Here is a 21,148-nt window from a genome sequence, read left to right as displayed (position 1 = left end):
AGTATGACTTTAGTGAACCATACTGTGTTATGACACTAGTAGAGTCAAATTTTTGCAGGAGATTTTGAGGCTTAATTTGTCACTGCCAACTACTCTATACTATCCCAGTTCTTGGAGATACAACCCAAAGTACATATGATGCCATAACCAAGTTTACAGTTCAAGAAGATATTAAAATCTAATGCCGTGTCCACATGCTTGGCGCTCGCCGCAAACTCCAAGCCTCTACAAACGATTGGCTACATTTGGGAAACTATCCACATGCTTGCGAGTGCACTTCTTTGTTCTCGAGAAGCAAGCATGACGGTCATAGAGGTTGTGTTGGCCATAACCTTTGGCTTAACCTATCTTTATTATAAAAGTAAAAAAAAATAAGGAAAGAAAACGAAAAATATGGCAAAGAAGATGGTGGATGTTAAAAATTCATAGAAACCATACCAGGTAATTGTTAAATTATTACGTTATAGCTTCATTCATGTATCTATAATCATTATATAGATTTGTATGTTTATTTCATTTAATATAATTAGGCCTATGAAAAAAATTATTGATTTACAATTTGTGATTGCAGAGAATTTATGGAAGAAAAATCTAATGAGCTTCTTCATGAACCATCTGGACAGTTTGATAACTTCTACAGGAAGAGCTACATGAAATTTCACCTATGATTTCGAAGAAAAATACATACTTGAGAGAAGCTATACCAGCTAAATATCATCTGGCAATAACATTAAGATATTTAGCATCTGGAGACAGTTACAAAAGTCTACACTATTTGTTTAAAGTATCCAGCCAGGCAATATCAAAAATTATACCTGAAGTCTGCAGAGCTATTTATAACGTTCTGAAAGAGGAAATAAAGGCAATGTGAAACATGTTTGATATTTTGTTTCTAACATTTTTTATTAGTTTAAAGAGCTAGGTGTACAAAAATATTAATCAGTGATCTGTACAATTGTTATTACTTATGCTCTAGTATCATACTGCTCAAAATCTTTGTAAGCTTTCTCGAATGCTTCGTTAATAATGTTTTGCCTCTGAAGCACGATTATTCCATCAAATACCAGTACCGGTTATTACTGTAATTGTAGAGGTGGGCTTTGAAGGGTTGGATTTGGTTGTGTAAATAGTTACGTTGTCATCTCTATTTCAAGGATATGTGGTGGTGGTAAAGGAGTGGAGGATCTTTCAAAATTGGAGATGGGATTGATAGTGAAGGGGTCATGACTTGGGGTAGAAGGTTCAGAAAATGACGTCTGAACATGTGCTGAGCAGTTTGGTACTACTATATATCCACTTGACACTGATGATGGTCTAGAATATTGAAATGAATTATGAGGGAATGGTGTTTCACACGAAAATGACCTCTGTTTAATTCTTTTGATAAATAAACCATCTATTTCATACATCATTAATTTCCTGTCATCTTGAGGCAGTTCCTGCATCTTTTTAGCTAATAGCTTACCATACATATCACATTCATCATCTTCAGCATTTGCACATGATGGACGTTGACTAAGTACATTCGTTAATTGACCAAAGGCCCTGGTCATTAGCTGTTCCGCTATATTCAAAGCAGTGCGACAACGAGATTTCTCCATAGATTTACTTGTAGATGGTGAAGAAACTGTAGATGCAGGAGTCGAGGAACCCACCACACTGTTGTAATTTTCTGTCTCCTGGGCTTTATTCACCATTTCTTCGCCAAGTGTTTCTGATGATGTTGATTGCTGCAAAAATTGTGTTTTATTAATAATTCTATGGTACGAAAAAATTATTTCAAATTTTAATTATTATTTTAACATTATCTTTTCAGATGCCCTCTACAGCGAAAGACTGGATTAATATATAAAAAGGGTTACAGCAGCAAATTCCCACGTTGTGTGGGGTCGTTCGATGGCAAACATATAGTTATCAAGTGTCCGTCTCATAGTGGAACTGAATATTTCAACTACAAGAAAACTTTCAGTATAGTCTTTTGGCATTAGTCGATAGCAATTATAACTTTATATGTGTTGACATAGGATGCCAAGGGAGAATTAGTGATGGTGGTGCTTTTAACAATTCATTATTATGGCAAAGAATCTGCAGAAACGAAATGAACTTCCCCACATCATGCCCACTTCCTGGATCGAATAATAATGCGAACATGCCATACGTATTTTTAGCAGATAGTGCCTTTACACTCAGTATGCATGCTATGAAGCCTTACCCTGGATATCATTAGATTGGATCGCCAAAAAGAATATTTAACAAACAATTGTCTAGAACCTGGGTTGAAGTGGAGAATACTTTTGGCATTTTAACTTCAGTGTTCAGAATTTTTCGAAGACCAATTAATTTAGATCTCAAAACTGTGAAAGAAATTACTATGACTTGTGTACTACTACATAACTTTCTCAGAAAAAGTAGATCATCTTCAGAAAGATATATTCCCCATGGAACTTTGGATGTATGGGATAGTAATGGGAATCTAATAATACCTTGTGCACGGCGGAATATAAAAGAATATAATGCAATAAAAAATTTGCCACTTGTACCTCGAAGATCACCGTTAAATGACGTCAAGATTAGGGACGAATTTATTTCATACTTTTGTAGGACGAATGCTTCATGGGGCGTTCTGACTTCATAATTTTACAGCATCTACTTCACATTACAGAAACAGTAAAAATCAAAATTGATAGACTCCAAAATACCGAAATGTTTTTGCTTACCGTATCTGAATTCAAACCAATCTTGTTGTTATATACTGGGAGAAGAAACGATCCCATAAGCTGGTATGCAAACCAAACTGGTTCGTAAACATTTTCTTCGACTCCTGAGAGAAAATTATTATTACTTATTATTTACGTCATATACATACCTATATTGTTAGTAACACAGCTATTGTAGCAAAAATAAATATAGAACTTTGAAAAATATACACTTTGTTCAAATCATCTATTTATGAAATTTATTGTATATATCCTGTAAATATTGATAAATAAATAAATTTGTACCTGAGCCACAACGAATACAATCTTGTTTCTTCTTTAAATGTTTACAAAATGTGACAATAAGAATTTCCTTTTGTTTTCATCTCCTTTACAGGTTTCTTTTAAAACTTCACTGAGACGACTCCAGGTATCAGACACTTTTTTTTTATCTTTATGGTCTTTATTCCTCGGGTCCCAAATGCAGGGTTCTGCTTGATAACATTCGATGAATTGTAATATTTCCTGGACCAGTTACCGGTATTCATTTTCCCTGTTGTAGCCTACTTCTATACTAAGAGGAACGCACTTCCGTCCGCCGCCAGTGCACAAACAATACTAAGACCACAACAGACGTGTGGAAGCGTCGCAAGCGCTTGCCGCAAACCTCCTTTGATCTGTGCCAAAAAATCGACATTCGACCGGATCGGCCACAAGCGCTAGCAGGCCTATGCAAGTCAAGCCAAACACCCTATCCACACGTTTGAATTTGTGATGGCTTGTCGAGGTTTGGCAAGCATGTGGACGCGGCATGAAAGGAATAATGACCGCCGATCAAATAAGAACTGAATTACCTGCTTACACAAAACAAGTGACTTGCTGCCAGTTGTGTCTATCATGGAGGTAAGGCCGGTATTACACTATCAAATTTCTTTGTCAAAGATTTGATCAAAGATGTGATCCAATATTCCGTCCAATATATTTGACAAAGATCTTTGACGTAGCGCTACAAGGGGTATTACACTGTCATCAAATTTTTCGTCAAAGTTCAAGATGGCTGACAACAACTTGTTATTAACCGCAGCAGTTCTACGTACTCCAATTGCATTGTGTGCACATTCGGAAAAGAAGTGGGGGGAGAAAATGGAACCATACATACGAGGTTGACAGTCTTAAAAGTCCTGGGATTACAACTTGATAATAAATTCAGTTGGGAGGAGCACACCACAGAACTGCAGAAACGCCTTAACAAATCTGTATTTGCAATTCGAGTGTTAGCAGACATAGGCAACATAAAAATGAAAAAGCTTGCATACTTTCATTCCATAATGTCATATGGGATAATATTTTGGGGTAAATCTTGAAGTCAAACAAAAGTTTTCAAAGTCCAAAAGCGTGTAATACGTATTATTTGTGGAGTAAATTCACGGACCTCCTGCAGAAACCTCTTCAAAGAACTGGGTACTTCAGATTCTTGCATTGGTACTGGGGGAAAATAAGAAAGAAAATGAAACTGTTGGCGGGCCAGAAGTACAGTGAGACTGTCGTTTGGACGTACGAGATTTGCAGGTTAGCTTTTTTTGTTTTGTATTTCATGCCTAGATACTTCCGTAGAGATATTGTTGCATGTGGATCATTATATGTAATGATTATTACAATACATGCAACGATATGTTTGTACAGTTATCTAGCCATGAGAAACAAACAAAAAAAAAACTATAACTCTCGTAGGCCCAAATGACAGAGTCTCACTATACTTCCGGCTCGCAGGTTAACTACTGCCTCTCAGTATATTTACTTCTTAATAAAATTTGTCGTAAATAATATATCTCTTCTTCCAACAAACAACTCAGTTCATACATACAATACCAGGAACAAAAATGATCTGCACAAGGACTTAAAAACACTTACTTTAGTTCAAAAAGGGGTCCACTACTCAGGAACACTCATCTTCAATAATTTGCCAGGAAACATAAAAAATTTAGTTAGAAATAAAGATCAGTTTAAAAGGAGCCTGAAAGACTTACTACTGGCCAACTCCTTCTACTCCATTGGCGAAATTTTTAATAGAAACAAATGATGTATTTATTCATACTATTAGTATTTTTATTTCAGCTTAAAAAAAATCGACATGTTCCACATCCACGAGGATCTCCTCAGCACGGATCTATGGAACGAAAAACTAATCTAATCTGGGTGAAGCCGTGGGTTTTACGACGACACGATAAAAGCATTCAACAAAACTTGTTACGTGAGCTTACAGTGGAAGACGTCAAGTCGTACATCAATTACTTAAGAATAGATGGGCATACATTTCTGTATGTGCTCAATGAAGTGTATCCTCATATCACAAAGCACAATTTTCACTTAAGAACTGCTACATCTTCAGAAGACAGGCTCACTATAACACTCAGATTCCTTGCTACAGGAGAGGGTTATGTTATGTTAGGTTAGGTGAGGTTAGGTCTCCAATCTTCTTAATCTATTTTTTATTCAGGGTGCCTCACGTAAAGCGCCTCATAAGCTTCAGACATCTCTATTAATTCTGTAGTTGTCGGCACACACTAATTGTATTTACCGGCAATGGTTATAAAAACACTACAGACGACAGAACGCTGCAGCGATGCTAGCGCTCCGCGTGGTAACATATCGCATTGCAGTGAACAGAAGACAAGCGATTTCTTTGATCAAATATACGGCCTCAGCCTAGATTTGATCAAATATTGGACGACATTTGTCAAAGATCCCTATTACACTATCAAATATCTTTGACAAAGAAATTTGATAGTGTAATACCGGCCTAAGAATAAGGGGAGATGGCGCTACGTATCCCAGCCGTACTACGTTTTGAAGCCATGGGGGCGTGGCTCGCTGCCATGACACTCTGGCCAAAACATTGCCAGTGTGCTATAGCGCTGCGTGTATTACAGTCGCTAATTGCACCATATACGCATGTAACGTCATCAGAGTTTTTGTTTAAAATAAAATCCCGTAAAGGCGAAATTCCGCGTTTCTTCTGATTAAAAATAGTTTTTAATGTAGTATTATGAATAGCTAGCCTTCAATGTAAACGATACAATTTTGTTAATTCAGTAATAAACGTGTATCACAAACTAAATAATAGAAACTGAAAACTAAATTAGCTATACCCTCCCTCCAAAGCCCCATAAATACATCTTGTTTGTAATACGTACTGGGACATTTCAGTTACGTTACACTACTGGGAAACACTGTTCATTACCACCAATATTTACTGAAATACGGTACATAGAATGGCAAATCTACACAGTGTCCTGTTTAGGCCTATACTTTACGCCAGTTAATGTAGTGTTAGCTTTGAATTTGGTACATGATGAAGACAAAGTGAGTTACTCAACACTTCGATTATCGACGATACGTACGTATTATACTGAAACGTGAACTTGAAAACTAAGAATTTAATTCTTTGAATTAACATACCTTTTGCAAATGTTTTGGGTGTGTAGGGAAAACTGATGGTATAGCATTTTCTCGGAGCCTTACTGTTGAAAGGGAAGTTCGGTCCACGTCCTCTTCTCGGAAATGCTGAAAACACATAGTGCTCCATTTAGACGCACGCCAATTCTTCCTCCTCACGGCATTCTCCCACAGAGCTTTCCGACTTTCATTTTTAGAAAATCTAAAATCATACAGGAGAAAAACAAACTATTGTACAAGTACCGATGTAGTACACGTTCATTCACAATGAAGTTGTAAAATCACACTTAACGAGACAACTTACACATGAAATGTTATTCCCTTCGATTTCGCATCACAATCAGAACGATTCGTACATCCGAACACCACACAAGTCACCGTAATAGCGCAAAATCCTTCCAAAAGCGAGCGACAAGCCTATGCACACAAGCTTACAGCAGCAATTTTTGAGATGGCTACCCTCGGCTTCACGCTTCACAGCTGTGACGTCACGGCGTCTCCCTCTATTCTTACCACCATGGTGTCTATACTCCCCACTGGCTATATATCACAATATATTCCGAAAGCGTATAAGCATTTACGATTGTCTCCTCTACAGTGTGTTTCTGTTTTTTTTTTTAATAATAGTGGCTAATTAGTGCTACAAGCAAAAATAAAAATAGCCCCCTTGGTGTGTGACAGGTGTGAGTTCTTTGCCTGTGTTATGTTGTCGCCATACGTAAACACGTAACAGCGTGCTCAGTGTTTTGATGATGTGGATACCGACTGTTTTCTTTTGAATGTTTGAAGTGTAGTTAATAAATTGCCCATCCGGTTCATTACCATGCCCGAGGAGATTTTGCTGCGAGAAAAGTACGGTCCCTTCGGCCGAGAAAAAATATATGTTAAACCAGAATGTAAGATATTAATTTCGTGTATTTGGGATTTAATACTGTTTGATGCTATTGCTGTTAGCATCGTCTTTATAAAATCATGTCAAGTTACCTTCTTACTGCTTTTGCTTCTGTATTAGTTTTTCGTTGCATCCTACTGTCACGCGTTGATATTTTGCGGTCTAGGTAGTGCCTAGTCGGTGGCGTGTTACAAAAGCATGTATCAAAAATAGTTTTATCAGATTATAATATTCTTACACTACAAAACATGCAAATTTACAGAAGCAGTCGAGTTAATACACATAAAGTCATCAGAATAATAAGACCGTATACGTAAATAACCTGTAATGCGTTCGAACTAATAGGTGTAATGCTGCTCCTTCCAAGACAGTAACCATTCTGTTCAGCAGCTCTTCCGATTCCTTGGCCATTTCTTTCAGAATTACGTTGTCATTGACGAACCTCAATGTTTCTATTTCATTTCCTTGAACTTTAAGCCGGTTTCCGAATTCCACCAACGTTTCCTTTATGGCTTGCCCATTGTACAGATTGAACAACTTTGGGGATATACAACAACCAAGCCTCACTGCCATCTCGACCACTTTCCCTTCCATATCCTTTGATCCACATAACTGCGGTTTTTCTACACAAATTGCAAATTAAACCTTTTGATTCCTGCATTTTTTACTTGCAGCCTTCAGAATTTCTTAGAGTGTAATTATGTCAACATTGTAAAAGCTTTCTTTAAATTTATAAATGCTGCAAACGTTTGTTTTCATTTCTTTAACCCATCTTCTGAAATAAATTGTAATGTCAGTAATTCCTTTCATGACCTTCATATCTCTAGAACACATAGGCCTACTCATCTCCCTTGAATTTGGCTTATTCAAAGATTGTAACTTTTCAAAAATAATAATTTGAACAATGTTTAAAAGATTATAGGACTTTAATAGATCACATTCTTATATGCTGTTCATATGACATGGTTAGCAAGAGTAACTGACTGACGTGTTAATGAGTAATCATAATACTGCCTGAAAAAGACAGGGAACATATATATGAACACCATACATGACAAGTAGTAACGAAACTTCAGTTAAAGAAAAAAATTAACTCTGAACACTCCTACTCAATTATTTTTGTTTTTAATTATTCAAACACTTTATGAGTCTTGGCTTGGTCAGTGTGTCAGCTTTCAACATGTTTTAAATTGATAGTCATTCCATGAATGTTGTTAAGTGAACTTGTATGTAGTTTATTATTATTTGCTTCATGTTGTTTTATCGTTTTCAGTATGTTTTTTTTTTTTTTTTTTTTTTTTTTTTTTTTTTTTTTTTTTTTTTTTTTTTTCATTATGTTATTTTTCCTTCATGAGTATTGTTTAATGTCTATATGACAGCTTAATTGTCAACACACAGTTCTGTTGCGTGGTTCAACTTGAAAGTTTAAGTTCTTCTCCATGATGTTGTATTCAACATTATATCATTCACTGAAGAGACAGCAGCTCTGTAGTCTGCTTTGGCTGTTGAATTTTCCACAGGACATTGCTTTTGCTCTTACCAAATAATGGGTCATTCTCACATGAAAGGAACTCTGCTGGTGGAGCATGTAATTGCAATACCACCTCCATAATCAGAATCACTCCAGAAAGCAGTGTTGAGCCCCCATCAAAGAATACACCATATTACATAGTTCCTTTTAGTTGCAGAAAAATACATTTTACTATTTTTCGTTGTCTAATGGCTTATTGCTAAATCTGTTTAAGTAATTATATCTAAAAACAGAGATGATGTAACTTGTGTCTGTATATGTGCGGATGGATATGTGCGTGTGTGCGAGTGTATACCTGTCCTTTTTTCCCCCTAAGGTAAGTCTTTCCGCTCCCGGGATTGGAATGACTCCTTACCCTCTCCCTTAAAACCGACATCCTTTCGTCTTTCCCTCTTTCCTGATGAAGCAACTGTTGGTTGCGAAAGCTTGAATTTTGCATGTGTGTTTGTGTTTGGTTGGTTGGTTGTTTCGGGAAAGGAGACCAGACAGCGAGGTCATCGGTCTCATCGGATTAGGGAAGGACGGGGAAGGAAGTCGGCCGTGCCCTTTGAAAGGAACCATCCCGGCATTTGCCTGGAGCGATTTAGGGAAATCACGGAAAACCTAAATCAGGATGGCAGGACGCGGGATTGAACCGTCGCCCTCCCGAATGCGAGTCCATGTTTGTGTTTGTTTGTGTGTCTATCAACATGCCAGCGCTTTCGTTTGGTAAGTTACATCATCTTTGTTTTTAGATATATTTTTCCCACATGGAATGTTTCCCTCTATTATGTGTTTAAGTAATTAATAACAAAATAATTAGGCCTATATAGTTTCAAGGTACAATAGACTCTGTGTAGCTTCTTGATAGCATTCAGTTCTTTCATTTGGCTCATCATTGACAAAATTTTCTTCGTCGGTCACCATTCCACATTCTGTGGATGTATCTAGGAATATTGGATTTAAATCATCAAACTAAAAATTTTGTAAAATATTCTTTGGACTTGTAGGCCTAGTTTGTATACTAAAATTCCCTGTGAAATTATTTTGGTAAATTTTTAAGATATGATATTTGATTTTGAAATGTCCTGACAAGCATTGTTTTAGAATTTGATTCAGCTTCTTCACAACATCAAAATGTTGTCTGTCTTCTGTTCAATAACTAGTCTTTCACCACCATCAAACTTTGCTTTCATAATTTTTCTTACTCTATACTATATATGAGGATCATCATCAGTGTTTACATATCCAGGTGTCATCAGATAATTTGAGATATTCTTGTTCCAGTTTTATGGAGTTTATTCTAGGCAATATAACTCTTATTCAGCTTACAAACTCTTATTTGTGTGACAGTTGAATTTATCAGGTTGCATCATGTAGAATTCGTTATGCAGATCAATGAAATGCTGTCCTTACATCAAAGCTGTTGTTTTCACTTTATTTGTCAGTGCAAGACTAAGAAGCATTCTAATTGATTCATAATGAGCTATAGCACTAAAAGATTCTGAATGTCTTGCTCAAAACCTCATGTAACTAGTCTGGCTTTATAACATCTGTCTTGCTTTTTATGCAATACTCTGACATGAGTTAAAGGTTTTACATTCTATTTTATTTTGTAAAAGTCTTAACTACAGTAACTTCATCTTTATCTTTGATTATTGTACCAAGTATGACATTACCTTAGGCAGGATGGTTGATTGCTTTGCAGTCGCCTACATTTAGTACACAGCCACATTCTCAGAATGTCAGTATCTCCAATGAATATCTTGTTGGCCGAACGCTCATTTTCTTAGTCTTTTTGTTGTGCCTATCTGCGACTCAGCGTCTAAACTACATGGTGAGAAGCACCTACCCTTTTCATAATATTTTTCCCCATTTCTGAAGATGAAGCGGTTACCAAATTGGTAACTTTCATGAAAATGGTTTCAAAATCAAATATGCTCTCACTAGAGATCTTCTTTATGAACTTGAAGTTTTTTAATATCAAAACAACAATGTACACACTTTAATGAAATGAAAAAACTGAAAGAGAACTATACATAGTTATTGAGTAAGAACATATGCGTGAAACCTGAATGAGAATCTGTGGGCTATAGCAATAAATTATGCAGTCTTTATGCTAAATCAAACTGGAAGGAGTTTAGGGAAAAAGACTCACTGAATTGTGATTTGGACGAAAAATGGATCTTCCTCATTTGAAAAATTTTGGATATGACTTCTATGTTCCTGGTTGAGGTGCACAGATGAAGAAGGAATGGGAAAAGAAATCAATGAAAAGAGCCTTTGTCATATATGCTATTTTGTCAAAAACTGACTTTCTGAGACTGTATCCAAAGGACGGAATGTAACAGTATTATGAAAAGGACAGTTGCTACTCACCATGTAGCGGAGGTGCCGAGTCGCAGGTAGGCACAACAAAAGACTATCAGACAATGAGCTTTCAGTCAACAACCCCTTCGTTGGAGATGGAACAGACAACAGCCTCAGCAGACTGTGTGTGTGTGTGTGTGTGTGTGTGTGTGTGTGTGTGTGTGTGTGTGTGTGTGTGTGCGTGCGCCTGCGTGTGTGTGTGTGAGTTGTGTTCGCATGAGTGTGTATTTGGTGTATATAAAATGTTTAACTTAAAGTTTTGTGAGTTTCATACCATGACATTATGTAAAAAACTAGGACTACATAAATGTTCGATTCCACATGTCTGCTTTAACCCATGACACCATCAGTATGGCGGAAATGGTTATTCTAAGCATCTCCAATATGGTGCCTATGACATGACTACATATACATGCAAACAAACATGAAAATACATTATATAAGACAACAATAGCCCCCTCCAAAAATTCAATCAAACTGACAGGACAATTGTGGGAAATTGGGCGTTTTGGGATGGTAACAAGCTAAATAAAACAGTAACAAAAAGCACACTACTATCCATAAACACATAACAAGACCAAAAAAGAAAGAAAAAGAAAAAAAGATTACACCATTCCACTACACCAACAGAATCTACAGGAATCTTGACACCTCCCTTGACCTATATAGGTCACCCACAGCTGACGCTACCAAAACACCAACACCTACAACTAAAACTATGAAAATTGGAATCGGTCATTTCCCTTGACCTATGTAGGTCAAGTACAACTATTGATACCAGAAAACCAACACCTACAACTACGAAAAATAAAAGCAAAACCACAACACCTCAAAAATCCAAAAACCAAACATCCCTACATAAATTAAAACACGTTCAGTACACCATAAATACACAAAACATCACAACTTGAGAAGAATAGACCCAAAAGAAATAATTAAGTACAACCAACAAATTCCGGCACTGCAAACTTCGTCGGCCACCCCAACTCCACATTTGAAACAATGAACTGTAGACTCTTCTTGCTGACTTGCTTTGACAAAGTGTTTGTTTTGTTTTGAGATGAAAGCATTTCACGACATGCTTGACTATTCTGTGTCATTCAATCTCTCTTCATCCAGATACAAACATTCAAATAATGTGTTGAGGCTACTTTCAGCTGCTACTTCATTATCCCATGCAGTACGGATGGTAACATTCCAAGAATTTGTAACATAATCCAGCTCTCCTTCACAGCTTCACCTTCTGCTGCTAAATCCTCCACATGTTCTTGAGTTTATGTACAGTTTTTAGTAGCTGACTTACTAGTATTGTATTTATAACTGAAGAAATTTCTCGACAAAACGTAACTTGTTAAATTTAATTTCTTGCTATACAGCTTGTATAATTTTTTAAGCAGTTTACCACCCAGCTTTTATTTGCTATTGTCCTGCCTATGTTGCTTCTGCTATTCAAACATATAAAATTTTGTGCCTTAAGACCTTTCTCAATCCAAAGTGTCACATGTTGTTCAGTTTTTCTTCCTGTCAGTTTAACTTTCTGTCCACGTGTTACTAATTATAACTTCAGTGTTGTTGAAATTGCCAGGAAATACGTATGACATTTCCGTATAGGTCCTCGCTTAAAAGTTCTAATTGTGACTTAATAAAATCCAATGGTGACAAACAAAAATTTACTGTGTGACCTTGAAACATGTAAATGATTTTTCTGACTGCACTTTGTCTGACAGCTGGTAGAATAATTCTGCTACTTTTATTTACTGATGCTGCTTTTCACTATTTGTTGATTAGGAATTCATCACTGACATGTACATGTATTACTTTATAAAATCTGGTGAACGGTCGCTTATGCAATTTTTGATGCCTGCCCACAACCTGTTGAAAGATTCTAATGTTGCCAAGATAATTCACTTACAGAGTTATTTATGCAGGGTACTTAAAAGACTTCAATGAAAAGTACTGTTGGAACAATGTTTAAAAGAGATATCGCATTCTTGTACAACATACCTGCATTCTTATGCAACAACCTTAACAACAGTAACTAACTGGCTGATGCAAGTGTAATTATTACAACCAAGAGTATCTGTGTAATCCATGCTCATTGCTTTCTCTTGGGGAGCAGTGATAAGAACAGCGTAATAGTAACTGCACCCTACACCACTGCAGGGCCACTCCTCATCACTTTTGAGCTGTAGCTTTGTACTTTGTGTAGCGACAGTTCTTTTCAGTGACTGGAGACCGCAATAAATTAATATTGATTTTTATTCACATGACTCCTTGCTCCTGATATATGTTACACATTATCAGTCAAATATACTTCCTCTGTAGATAGTGAGGCAACAAATATATTTAGCCTTCATGTGCTAAGGTGAATCATTTAAATGCTGTAAATTACCTCCAGTTTCATAATGTGTGCAAAATGCTTGTTTGTTTCCATATAATTTTATATGTCTGGAATTTTGTAATATGATCGAGTGACATGTAAATAATACTGTTACTACACACTGCCATCAATCTGTTCATGATGAGAATCAGAGCCATTTCACTTCACATATGTATATTCAGTTTCACAGACAAATGGTGCAGAGTACAGATCTCGGAATAACAAACTATAGACCCATCACAACAATGATTACTGTTATCACTTCACAGAAATACCATACTCATGGTAATTATATGCAGTTTAATTAATTTTGTCATAAGGGTTGAATCGTATCAGTAATCGGAAGTAACAACTGTAGTGCAGATAAATAACTACTCTTTCAGCAGAGGTGGAATCCAAGAATTAACAAGACCCGCAGTGCAGGATGGGAAAAACTTTTGAGCCCTTCCTCAACTCATTCCAGCTACAAGAGGACATACCACCAGAGTATCTAAACATATACAAAAAACCATCCCAGTATGTAGGCCTACTTAATAAAAACAGTTGTAAAGAGAAATATAATTGCTTTTTTGAGGAAAAGGAAATAAATACAACATACCTTCACAAACAGTGGAACAAGAATATTGGTTGGTATGTTCAAAGCAAAACTCTGTAGTTTGAAGATTTCCAATAGAAAACCCTAAACTGTAAATGAATTAAGACTGAGAATAGAATGAAAATTTTTGCTTATGCACATATTAAAATACAGAATATACTGCTCATTTTTTTTCCCTTTACAAATAAAAATGTAATTATATATGTGTCATATAACTGCAAATCATCTGCTTAGATAATGAATACAAACAAATTTGGTAGTGTTAGCATCATAGTATCTCTTTTTGCTAGATGGCCAAGAAAAGCGACATTCTTAACAATCTATTATGACTGTTACTGATGCAGCTGCTCAGAGACATAAACCAATGCCCACAAGGTAAATAAATTAGGCTACTGAAATACCAATGAAAATTATTTATTGTCATTATTGTGGTCTTCAGCTTGAAAACTAGTTTGATACAGCTATTGATGGTTCCTTGATATCTCAGAATGTGTCCTATCAAGCAGGTCCCTTCTTTTGGTCACATTATGACATAAATTCTATTAGTCTCTCCTCATTAGTTACATGTATAGCTGCCTAATATTCAGCATTTTTCTCTAACACCACATCTCAAAAGCTTCAATTCTCTTGCCTGAACTGCTTGTTGTCCATGTTTCACTTCTGTACAAGGCTACACTCCTGACAAATATCTTCAGAAAAGACTTACAAATCAACACCAGATGTTAACAAATTCCTCAGCTTCAGAAACACTTTTCGTGCCACTGCCAGTCTGTGTTGTATATCCTTTCTACTTCAGCCATAGTAAGTTATTTTCTTGCCCAAACAGCAAAACTCGTGCATTACTTTTAGGTCTCATTTCCTAATTCCCCCACCCCCACCCCCCCCCCAGGCGGCTCACGGTTCTTTCGTGAGTTCGTGCATGGCACAGATGGGGTGCCGAGCTATTGTAGCTGATTTTTCCTTCCGTAGCTGCATTTCCTTCTCCCTGCCCTCCATCCCTGTCCTCGCTCCTTCCCCGTTGCCACCTCCTTCCTTCTCTTGGTGTTCTGATTTCTGTTGACGTGGCTATCCACCTGGTTTCCTGTATTGGTTCCTTTTGCCTGTTCTTCCATCATTTTTGGCATTTAGGTCCCCACTTGAGGTCTGACCTTCACTTCAAAATTTCCTGTTTTTAGTGTGACCCATATAGGGAAGAACTCCCTCCCTAGCATCTACGGTGTGGATTCCTCTCTCCTTTCTCCCCCTCTCCCCCCTCTCCCTTCCCTACTGTAGCCCTCTTCCACCCTGCTAGGTCACCAGCACACATAGCCAGTCCATGTGGAGGGACTGTTATGAAACCATATGGCTGAGTCCCCTGACAACGCAGGGCTCACCCTACTGATAACCTGAGGTGTTCCCTGTCCATGCATGGTAAGGAATTGTTGCTTGTCATCTTGGAGCACAGGAACTCCCGGCAATGGCCGCCATGCCAGGTGGCTCTTGCTGTGGCTAGGTGGCGCACATGGGGAGAGCCCTGATCGGAGTGGGTTGTATCAGAGTGGATGCTTGGTGCATGAAGCGTATCAAGCTGCAAAAATCTGACCATTGTCAAATGGCCATCTCTTTGAATGGTGAAGGATCATTGATTACTGCTTCATATGACCCGGCATCCTTCCCTTCCCTGGCTACACCATGGGAGGAGGGCCAGGCTCACCACCACTTATGCAGTGCTTGCATTTTGGGCATATGCGGACCTTTTGTGTGGTGACTGTGGCCACCCACTCCATGAGGGAAGCCCCTGCATTCCAGCATCTGTGTGTGTCAGTTGTGTTGACTGCCATTCCCGAAAAGAAGGTGCAAGAATACTAGTCCCTGGATCACCTGTCTTATGCTGAGGCTCAACAGAAGTATGTGAGACTCCGTCCAATGTCACTGTCTTCAACTTTTGTCTCTGTTACTTCATTTCCTCCTCCTCCCTCATCCTTAACCCAGACCCGTCCCTCTCTCCCCTCCCCTCCCCTCCCCTCCCCTCCCCTACAGTTCCCACAACCTCCCATCATGGAGCCGCTCCCCCTACCCGGCCGAAGAAGTGCCACCCTTCTTCAGCGTCTGCCGATGATCAGGCTCCCTGTTGGGACCCCTGGCATCACTCAGGCCAGGAGACTCTTACCACCACTTGGCCACGAGACACACCATCTGTGCATCCCAAGGCCGCGCGCTCTCTTTTGGTTCCAGATCTTGCAGAAGCCTTTACACCCCCTGTGCCTTGCCCTCCTCCACCTCAGAAAGAGAAGAAGAAGAAGAGGCACAAATCCCAAGACAAGGCACCCCCCAGTGCCCCTGGAGGTGCCATCTCCTCCCTCGCAACCTGAGTCTGACATCTTATTTATAGATGTCACCCCATCCTTGTCGGTGACTACTATGAACCAAGGTACCTGACCTCCTTGGCTTCTTCATGTCTACCTTGGACTTTCGCCACATGATCATCCAGTGGAATTGCAACGGATACTATCGTCACCTACCTGAAATGCAACATCTTGTCTCCTCCTATTCTGTGTTCTCTCTTGTTCTTCGAGGAACACATTTCCTTGATGACCACTCTCCAACATTTCGTGGTTATCAGGCAATCTGTTGGAACTGTGCTGGTCCCGGGGTGTGGTCTGCATTTTGGTTCGCTCTACTTTGATCCAGCAACTCCCGCCCTCTTTTCTCCTCCTTGGGGACTTCAGTGGCCAACATCCAGTGTGGGGGAGTGTCACTTCAATGGGTAGGGGTATCCTAATTGACCAACTTATCACAGACCTTGATTTGTGTCTCCTCAATGATGGTTCCCCTACCCACTTCAGTGCCGCTCATGGCGCCTTCTCTGCTATCAATCTCATGATCTCCTCCCTTGCCCTCATGGCTCCCCTACGTTGGTCATTCCATGGTGACATTTGTGACAGTAACCATTTCCCAGTAATTCTATCATTACCCTGCTGCTGCCAGGCAGACAGGCCCCCATGTTGGGCATTTTGCATGGCCAATTGGCCTTTATATTCGTCTTCTGTGCACGTTGACACCTCCCTCTCAAGTTCTATTGATGTAGTCATACAAAGCATCTCTGCCATTATTCTTCATGCTGCTGGCACTGCTGTCCCCCTATCCATAGGTCGCCCTCATCATCGACCGGTACTGTACTGGGCCACAGATGTTACAGTCGCTGTCTGGGACCACAGACAGGCCCTGCAGCGATTTAAGCGACATACTTCACAGACCAACCTCCTCACTTTTAAGCATCTCAGTGCTAAGGCTTGTTACCTTATTAGGCGGAGTAAAAAGGAATGCTAGGAGCACTGCGTTTTCTCCCAGGGGACGCATGCCTCTTCATTGCAGGTTTGGTCCAAGCTCCGTAGCCTTCTTGGCTGCCAGCAACAGCCCACTGTCCAGGGCCTGAACCTCCAAGGTGCTCTGTGCACTGATCCATTGGTCCTCACAGAACACCTTGCAACACAATTTGTGATGGCATCATCGTCCTCTTCCTAGCCTACTACCTTGTTCCAGCAGAAACACAGAGTTGAACAGACCCACCTCTGTTTCATGTCGCACCGAATTGAGCCCAGTAATGCACCATTCACTAATTGGGAATTGGTGCAGGCTCTTAGTTCCCCAGAAGACACAGCCCCAGGCCCGGATTCTTTCCATAGCCAGATGATGCAACATTTGGATGCTCCACAGCATCTTCAACCACATGTTGCCCATGGGCACTTTTCCGTCACAATGGCGAGACAGTATAGTTATCTCCGACCTTAAGCCTGGGAAAAACCCAATGTCTCTAGATAGCTATCGCCAAAGTAGCCTGATGAATGTACTTTGTAAACTGCTCGAATGGGTGGTCAGCTTCAGATTATGTTGGGTACTCGAATCGTGTGGCCTTTTTTCCCCATATCAGTGTGGCTTCCGGACAGGGCTATCTCCAACTGAACATTTACTCTAATTGGAATCAGCCATCCGACAGGCTTTTACTCACCACCAGCACCTTGTCGCGGTCTTCTTTGACCTATATAAGGCATATGACATGGCTTGGCACCATCACATTTTAGTTACCCTCCATGACTGGGACTTCCGTGGTCTTCTTCTGATTTTTGTCCATGAGTTTTTATCTCACTGGCTCTTCCGGGTTCGAGTTGACACTTCACTCAGCGCCCCTCGGATTCAGCAGAATTGTATCTCATGGGATTCTGTGCCAAGTGTCACACTCTTCCTCATTGCCAACAATGGGCTTGTGACCTCTGTTGGGCCTCTGGTTACCCCGGCATTGTATGTTGGCGATTTTTGCATCTGATGCACCTCCTAGTTGGTAGCATCTGCTGAGTGCCAGCTCCAAGGTGCCATCTGATGGGCCTCCGCATAGACCACCGCCCATGGCTTCAAGTTTTCTCCCTCCAAAAAGCGGGTTATGCATTTTTTTCGTCAACCCACAGTACACCCCGATCCAGAACTTTATTTAAGCAACCAGCTCCTCAATGTTGTAGTACAGTCCTGTTTCTTGGGCTTGATTTTTGATAACAATCTGACATGGCTGCCCCACATTCGCTGCCTAAAGACTACACATATGCGATAACTTAATGCTCTCCGTCTCCTGGCCCACACATCTTGGTGTGCAGACTGTTCTACTCTTCTCCATCTTTACCATGCTCTGGGCTTGTCCAGACTAGATTATGGTAGTCAGGCTTATGGCTCAACAGTTCCTTCCACTTTGAAACTCCTTGACCCTGTCCATCATTGTGGGGTGCATCTGACTATTGGTGCCTTTCGCACTAGTCCTGTTGATAGTCTCCTCACAGATGTGGGGATTCCCATTTTACACATCCAACGGAGCCAACTCCTTGTTTCTTGCGCAATTGCCATTTGCCAATTTCCTGGCCATCCTGTGTCCCCTGTGCTCTTCACCAATGAGGTATGTCTCCATCGTAACACCCACCCACAGGTGGGATTGCTGGTTGACATGCGTCTCACTTCCCTCTATCGGGATCTCCATCTCCACTCACTTGACTGCACCCCATGTCTCTCCTCCCATACCCCGCCCCCCTTGCATGGTGCCTAGACCATGGATTAGGACCAATTTATTCCAGGATCCTAAGGTCTCTGTTGCTCCTGTGGTTTTCGGCGTCTTGTATGTGTCATCCTTGTGGAGTTCTAGGGTTCCACCATACGCTGATGGTTCTAAGACAATAGATAAGGTGGGATACGCTTTCACATCTCCTGCTGGCTTTGAATGCCATTTATTGTCGGGATCATGTAGGGTGTTCACAGCAGAGCTTCTAGCCATTCACAGGTCCCTCCTTTTTGTTTGACCGTTTGGCTAGAGAAGCAGAGACTTACGACCCATTTCCTTTCATGATTCCAGCTGCAGACATGTGGATCTATGTCAAATCTCTCTCTGCCCAGTAGTGGAATACCATCTGGAGCACTACTACTCATAGTAATAAACTCTGCACAATCAAGGAATCTACTGCAGTTTGGCACTCTTCCTTCCACTCCTCTCGGAAGTAGTCCACTGTTTTATGCCTTTTAAGCATTGGTCATACCCGGCTCACCCATTGTTTCCTCCTACATAATGACCCACCCCCACAATGTAGTTATGGAGCCAGACTGACGATATCTCATATATTGGTGGAGTTTCCCCTTCTTTTGGCCCTTCGTGTTAAGTATAGTCTTCTCAGTTCCTTAAATTTAATATTAGCAGACAATCCACAGATCGCTGAGGACCACTCAGTGTCCTCTGGAAAAGTGATTTTTCTCTTCCAAGTCCTTTGCTGTCGTTGGCAGAGCTCTACACTATCATCAGCAAACCTCAAAAGTTTTTATTTCTTCTCCCTTAATTTCAATTCCTACTCCAAATTTTTATTTGGTTTCCTTTGCTGCTTGCTAATTGTACAGATTGAATACCACATAGGATAGGCTACACCCTGTGTGACTCTCTTCATTACCGTTACCATTACTTTTCTTTCATACCTCTCTGCCTTCTGGTTTCTGCACATGTTGTAAATAGCTTTTCGCTCTCTGTTTTTTACCCCTGCTACCTGCAGAATTTCAAAGAGAGTATTCCAGTCAGCTTTGTTAAAAGCTTTCTCTAAGTCTACAAATGCTATAAACATAGGCCTGCCTTTTCTTAACCTGTCTTCTAAGAGAAGTTGTAGGGCCAGTATGGCCTTGTGTTTTCTTACATAGGTCCAGAATCCAAACTGATCTTTCCCAAGATTAGCCTCTACCAATTTTTCCATTTTTCTGTAAAGAATTTGTGTTAATATTTTGCAACTATGACTTATTAAATTTGAAATTATTACATTCTTCTTGAAGTCTGAGGGTATTTTGCCTATCTCGTATGTCTTGTGTACAAGAAGGAATAGTTTTCTAATGGCTGGCTCTCCCAAATCTATCAATAGTTTTGACAGAATCTTTTGTACTCCAGGGGTCTTGTTTCTACTTTGGTCTTTCAGTGCTTTGTCAAATTCTTTTTTCAGTTTCACATCTCCCAGCTCATCTTCAGCTATGTCCTCTTCCTTTTCTTTAGTATTGCTTACAAAGTTCATCTCCCTTGTATAGACCCTCCTGATACTCTTACACCTTTCCCATCTTTGCTTTTGTCCTGCTTTTACATTTGAGCTCTTGATACCTATGGTATCATCTGTATTGCTCAGGCACAAGCCACCCCACCAATGGCAAGGTCCATGGTTCAAGGGGGAAAGAGGGAGGGGTGATTATTTAACCATTCAGAATATTTTTAAATATTTGGTTTAGAAAAGATCCATGAGGGGAGTGTTGGACCTGAGATAACAATGCCCTCAGTGACTCAGCTTTCATTTTCTGAGAATGGCTTGGCGAAACTGGGGTTCATGAGCTGGAGACTGGTATGCACTCCCAGTCCTCTGTCACTGTAAGCTGTGGGCATGCTTCAGTGAGCATCATGTGGTGCAGGGGTGCAGGATGGGACAGTGTTTGTCTCACAGGGAACAGGGATATTGGCTTGATCATCTGGATTGCGGGGGCAGGGGGGGGGGGGGGTGCGGGGGGAAGACACCTCATCTCAAGATGTGCTGCGTGCTGATGAGATGCATGGATGTTGAGGTAGAACAGTTGCTAATGGGCAACCTCTGGGGAACCTGGCGCACCTCACTTGTATAAGGCTTACTCAGGCACACATGGCTCCGTCTGAGTGGACCATTAATTCCCTAGCTGCTCCTGGGACCAAAATGGAACCCTTGAACTCTTCTGCTCCTCCTCCCAG

The 21,148-nt window shown here is 40.0% G+C and overlaps 2 protein-coding genes across 2 annotated transcripts in view; one reads left to right on the top strand and one right to left on the bottom strand.

Annotated features, from left to right (window-relative positions):
- Positions 1-923: 923 nt before the first annotated feature.
- Positions 924-6,209, bottom strand: LOC124620870. Its single transcript, XM_047147100.1, has 4 exons — positions 6,156-6,209; positions 2,718-2,821; positions 1,401-1,730; positions 924-1,369 (listed from the first exon to the last, which is right to left on the bottom strand). The coding sequence occupies exons 2-4, from the start codon at positions 2,772-2,774 to the stop codon at positions 1,286-1,288; spliced, it is 471 nt and encodes a 156-aa protein (XP_047003056.1). The 5' UTR covers positions 2,775-2,821; positions 6,156-6,209; the 3' UTR covers positions 924-1,285.
- Positions 6,210-6,855: 646 nt separating this feature from the next.
- LOC124620854 (RUS family member 1) overlaps positions 6,856-21,148 on the top strand; it is a 122,321-nt gene continuing 108,028 nt past the window's right edge. The window contains exon 1 of the mRNA XM_047147098.1: positions 6,856-7,048. Coding sequence (XP_047003054.1) covers positions 6,976-7,048 — 73 coding nt within the window. The 5' untranslated portion in view covers positions 6,856-6,975. The remainder of the gene's footprint in view (positions 7,049-21,148) is intronic.

This window comes from Schistocerca americana, chromosome 1 (genome assembly GCF_021461395.2).
Source record: "Schistocerca americana isolate TAMUIC-IGC-003095 chromosome 1, iqSchAmer2.1, whole genome shotgun sequence".
NCBI lineage: Eukaryota > Metazoa > Arthropoda > Insecta > Orthoptera > Acrididae > Schistocerca > Schistocerca americana.
This window is presented reverse-complemented; position numbering and strand designations above follow the sequence as displayed.

Excerpts from the sequence above, each read along its gene's own strand:
- LOC124620870 (XM_047147100.1), bottom strand. The coding sequence starts at position 2,774 with ATGGGATCGTTTCTTCTCCCAGTATATAACAACAAGATTGGTTTGAAT. Across the intron at positions 1,731-2,717 it reads TTGGTTTGAATTCAGATACG|CAATCAACATCATCAGAAAC; the intron begins GTAAGCAAAAAC and ends CAATTTTTGCAG. Across the intron at positions 1,370-1,400 it reads GGAAATTAATGATGTATGAA|AGAGGTCATTTTCGTGTGAA; the intron begins ATAGATGGTTTA and ends AAAGAATTAAAC.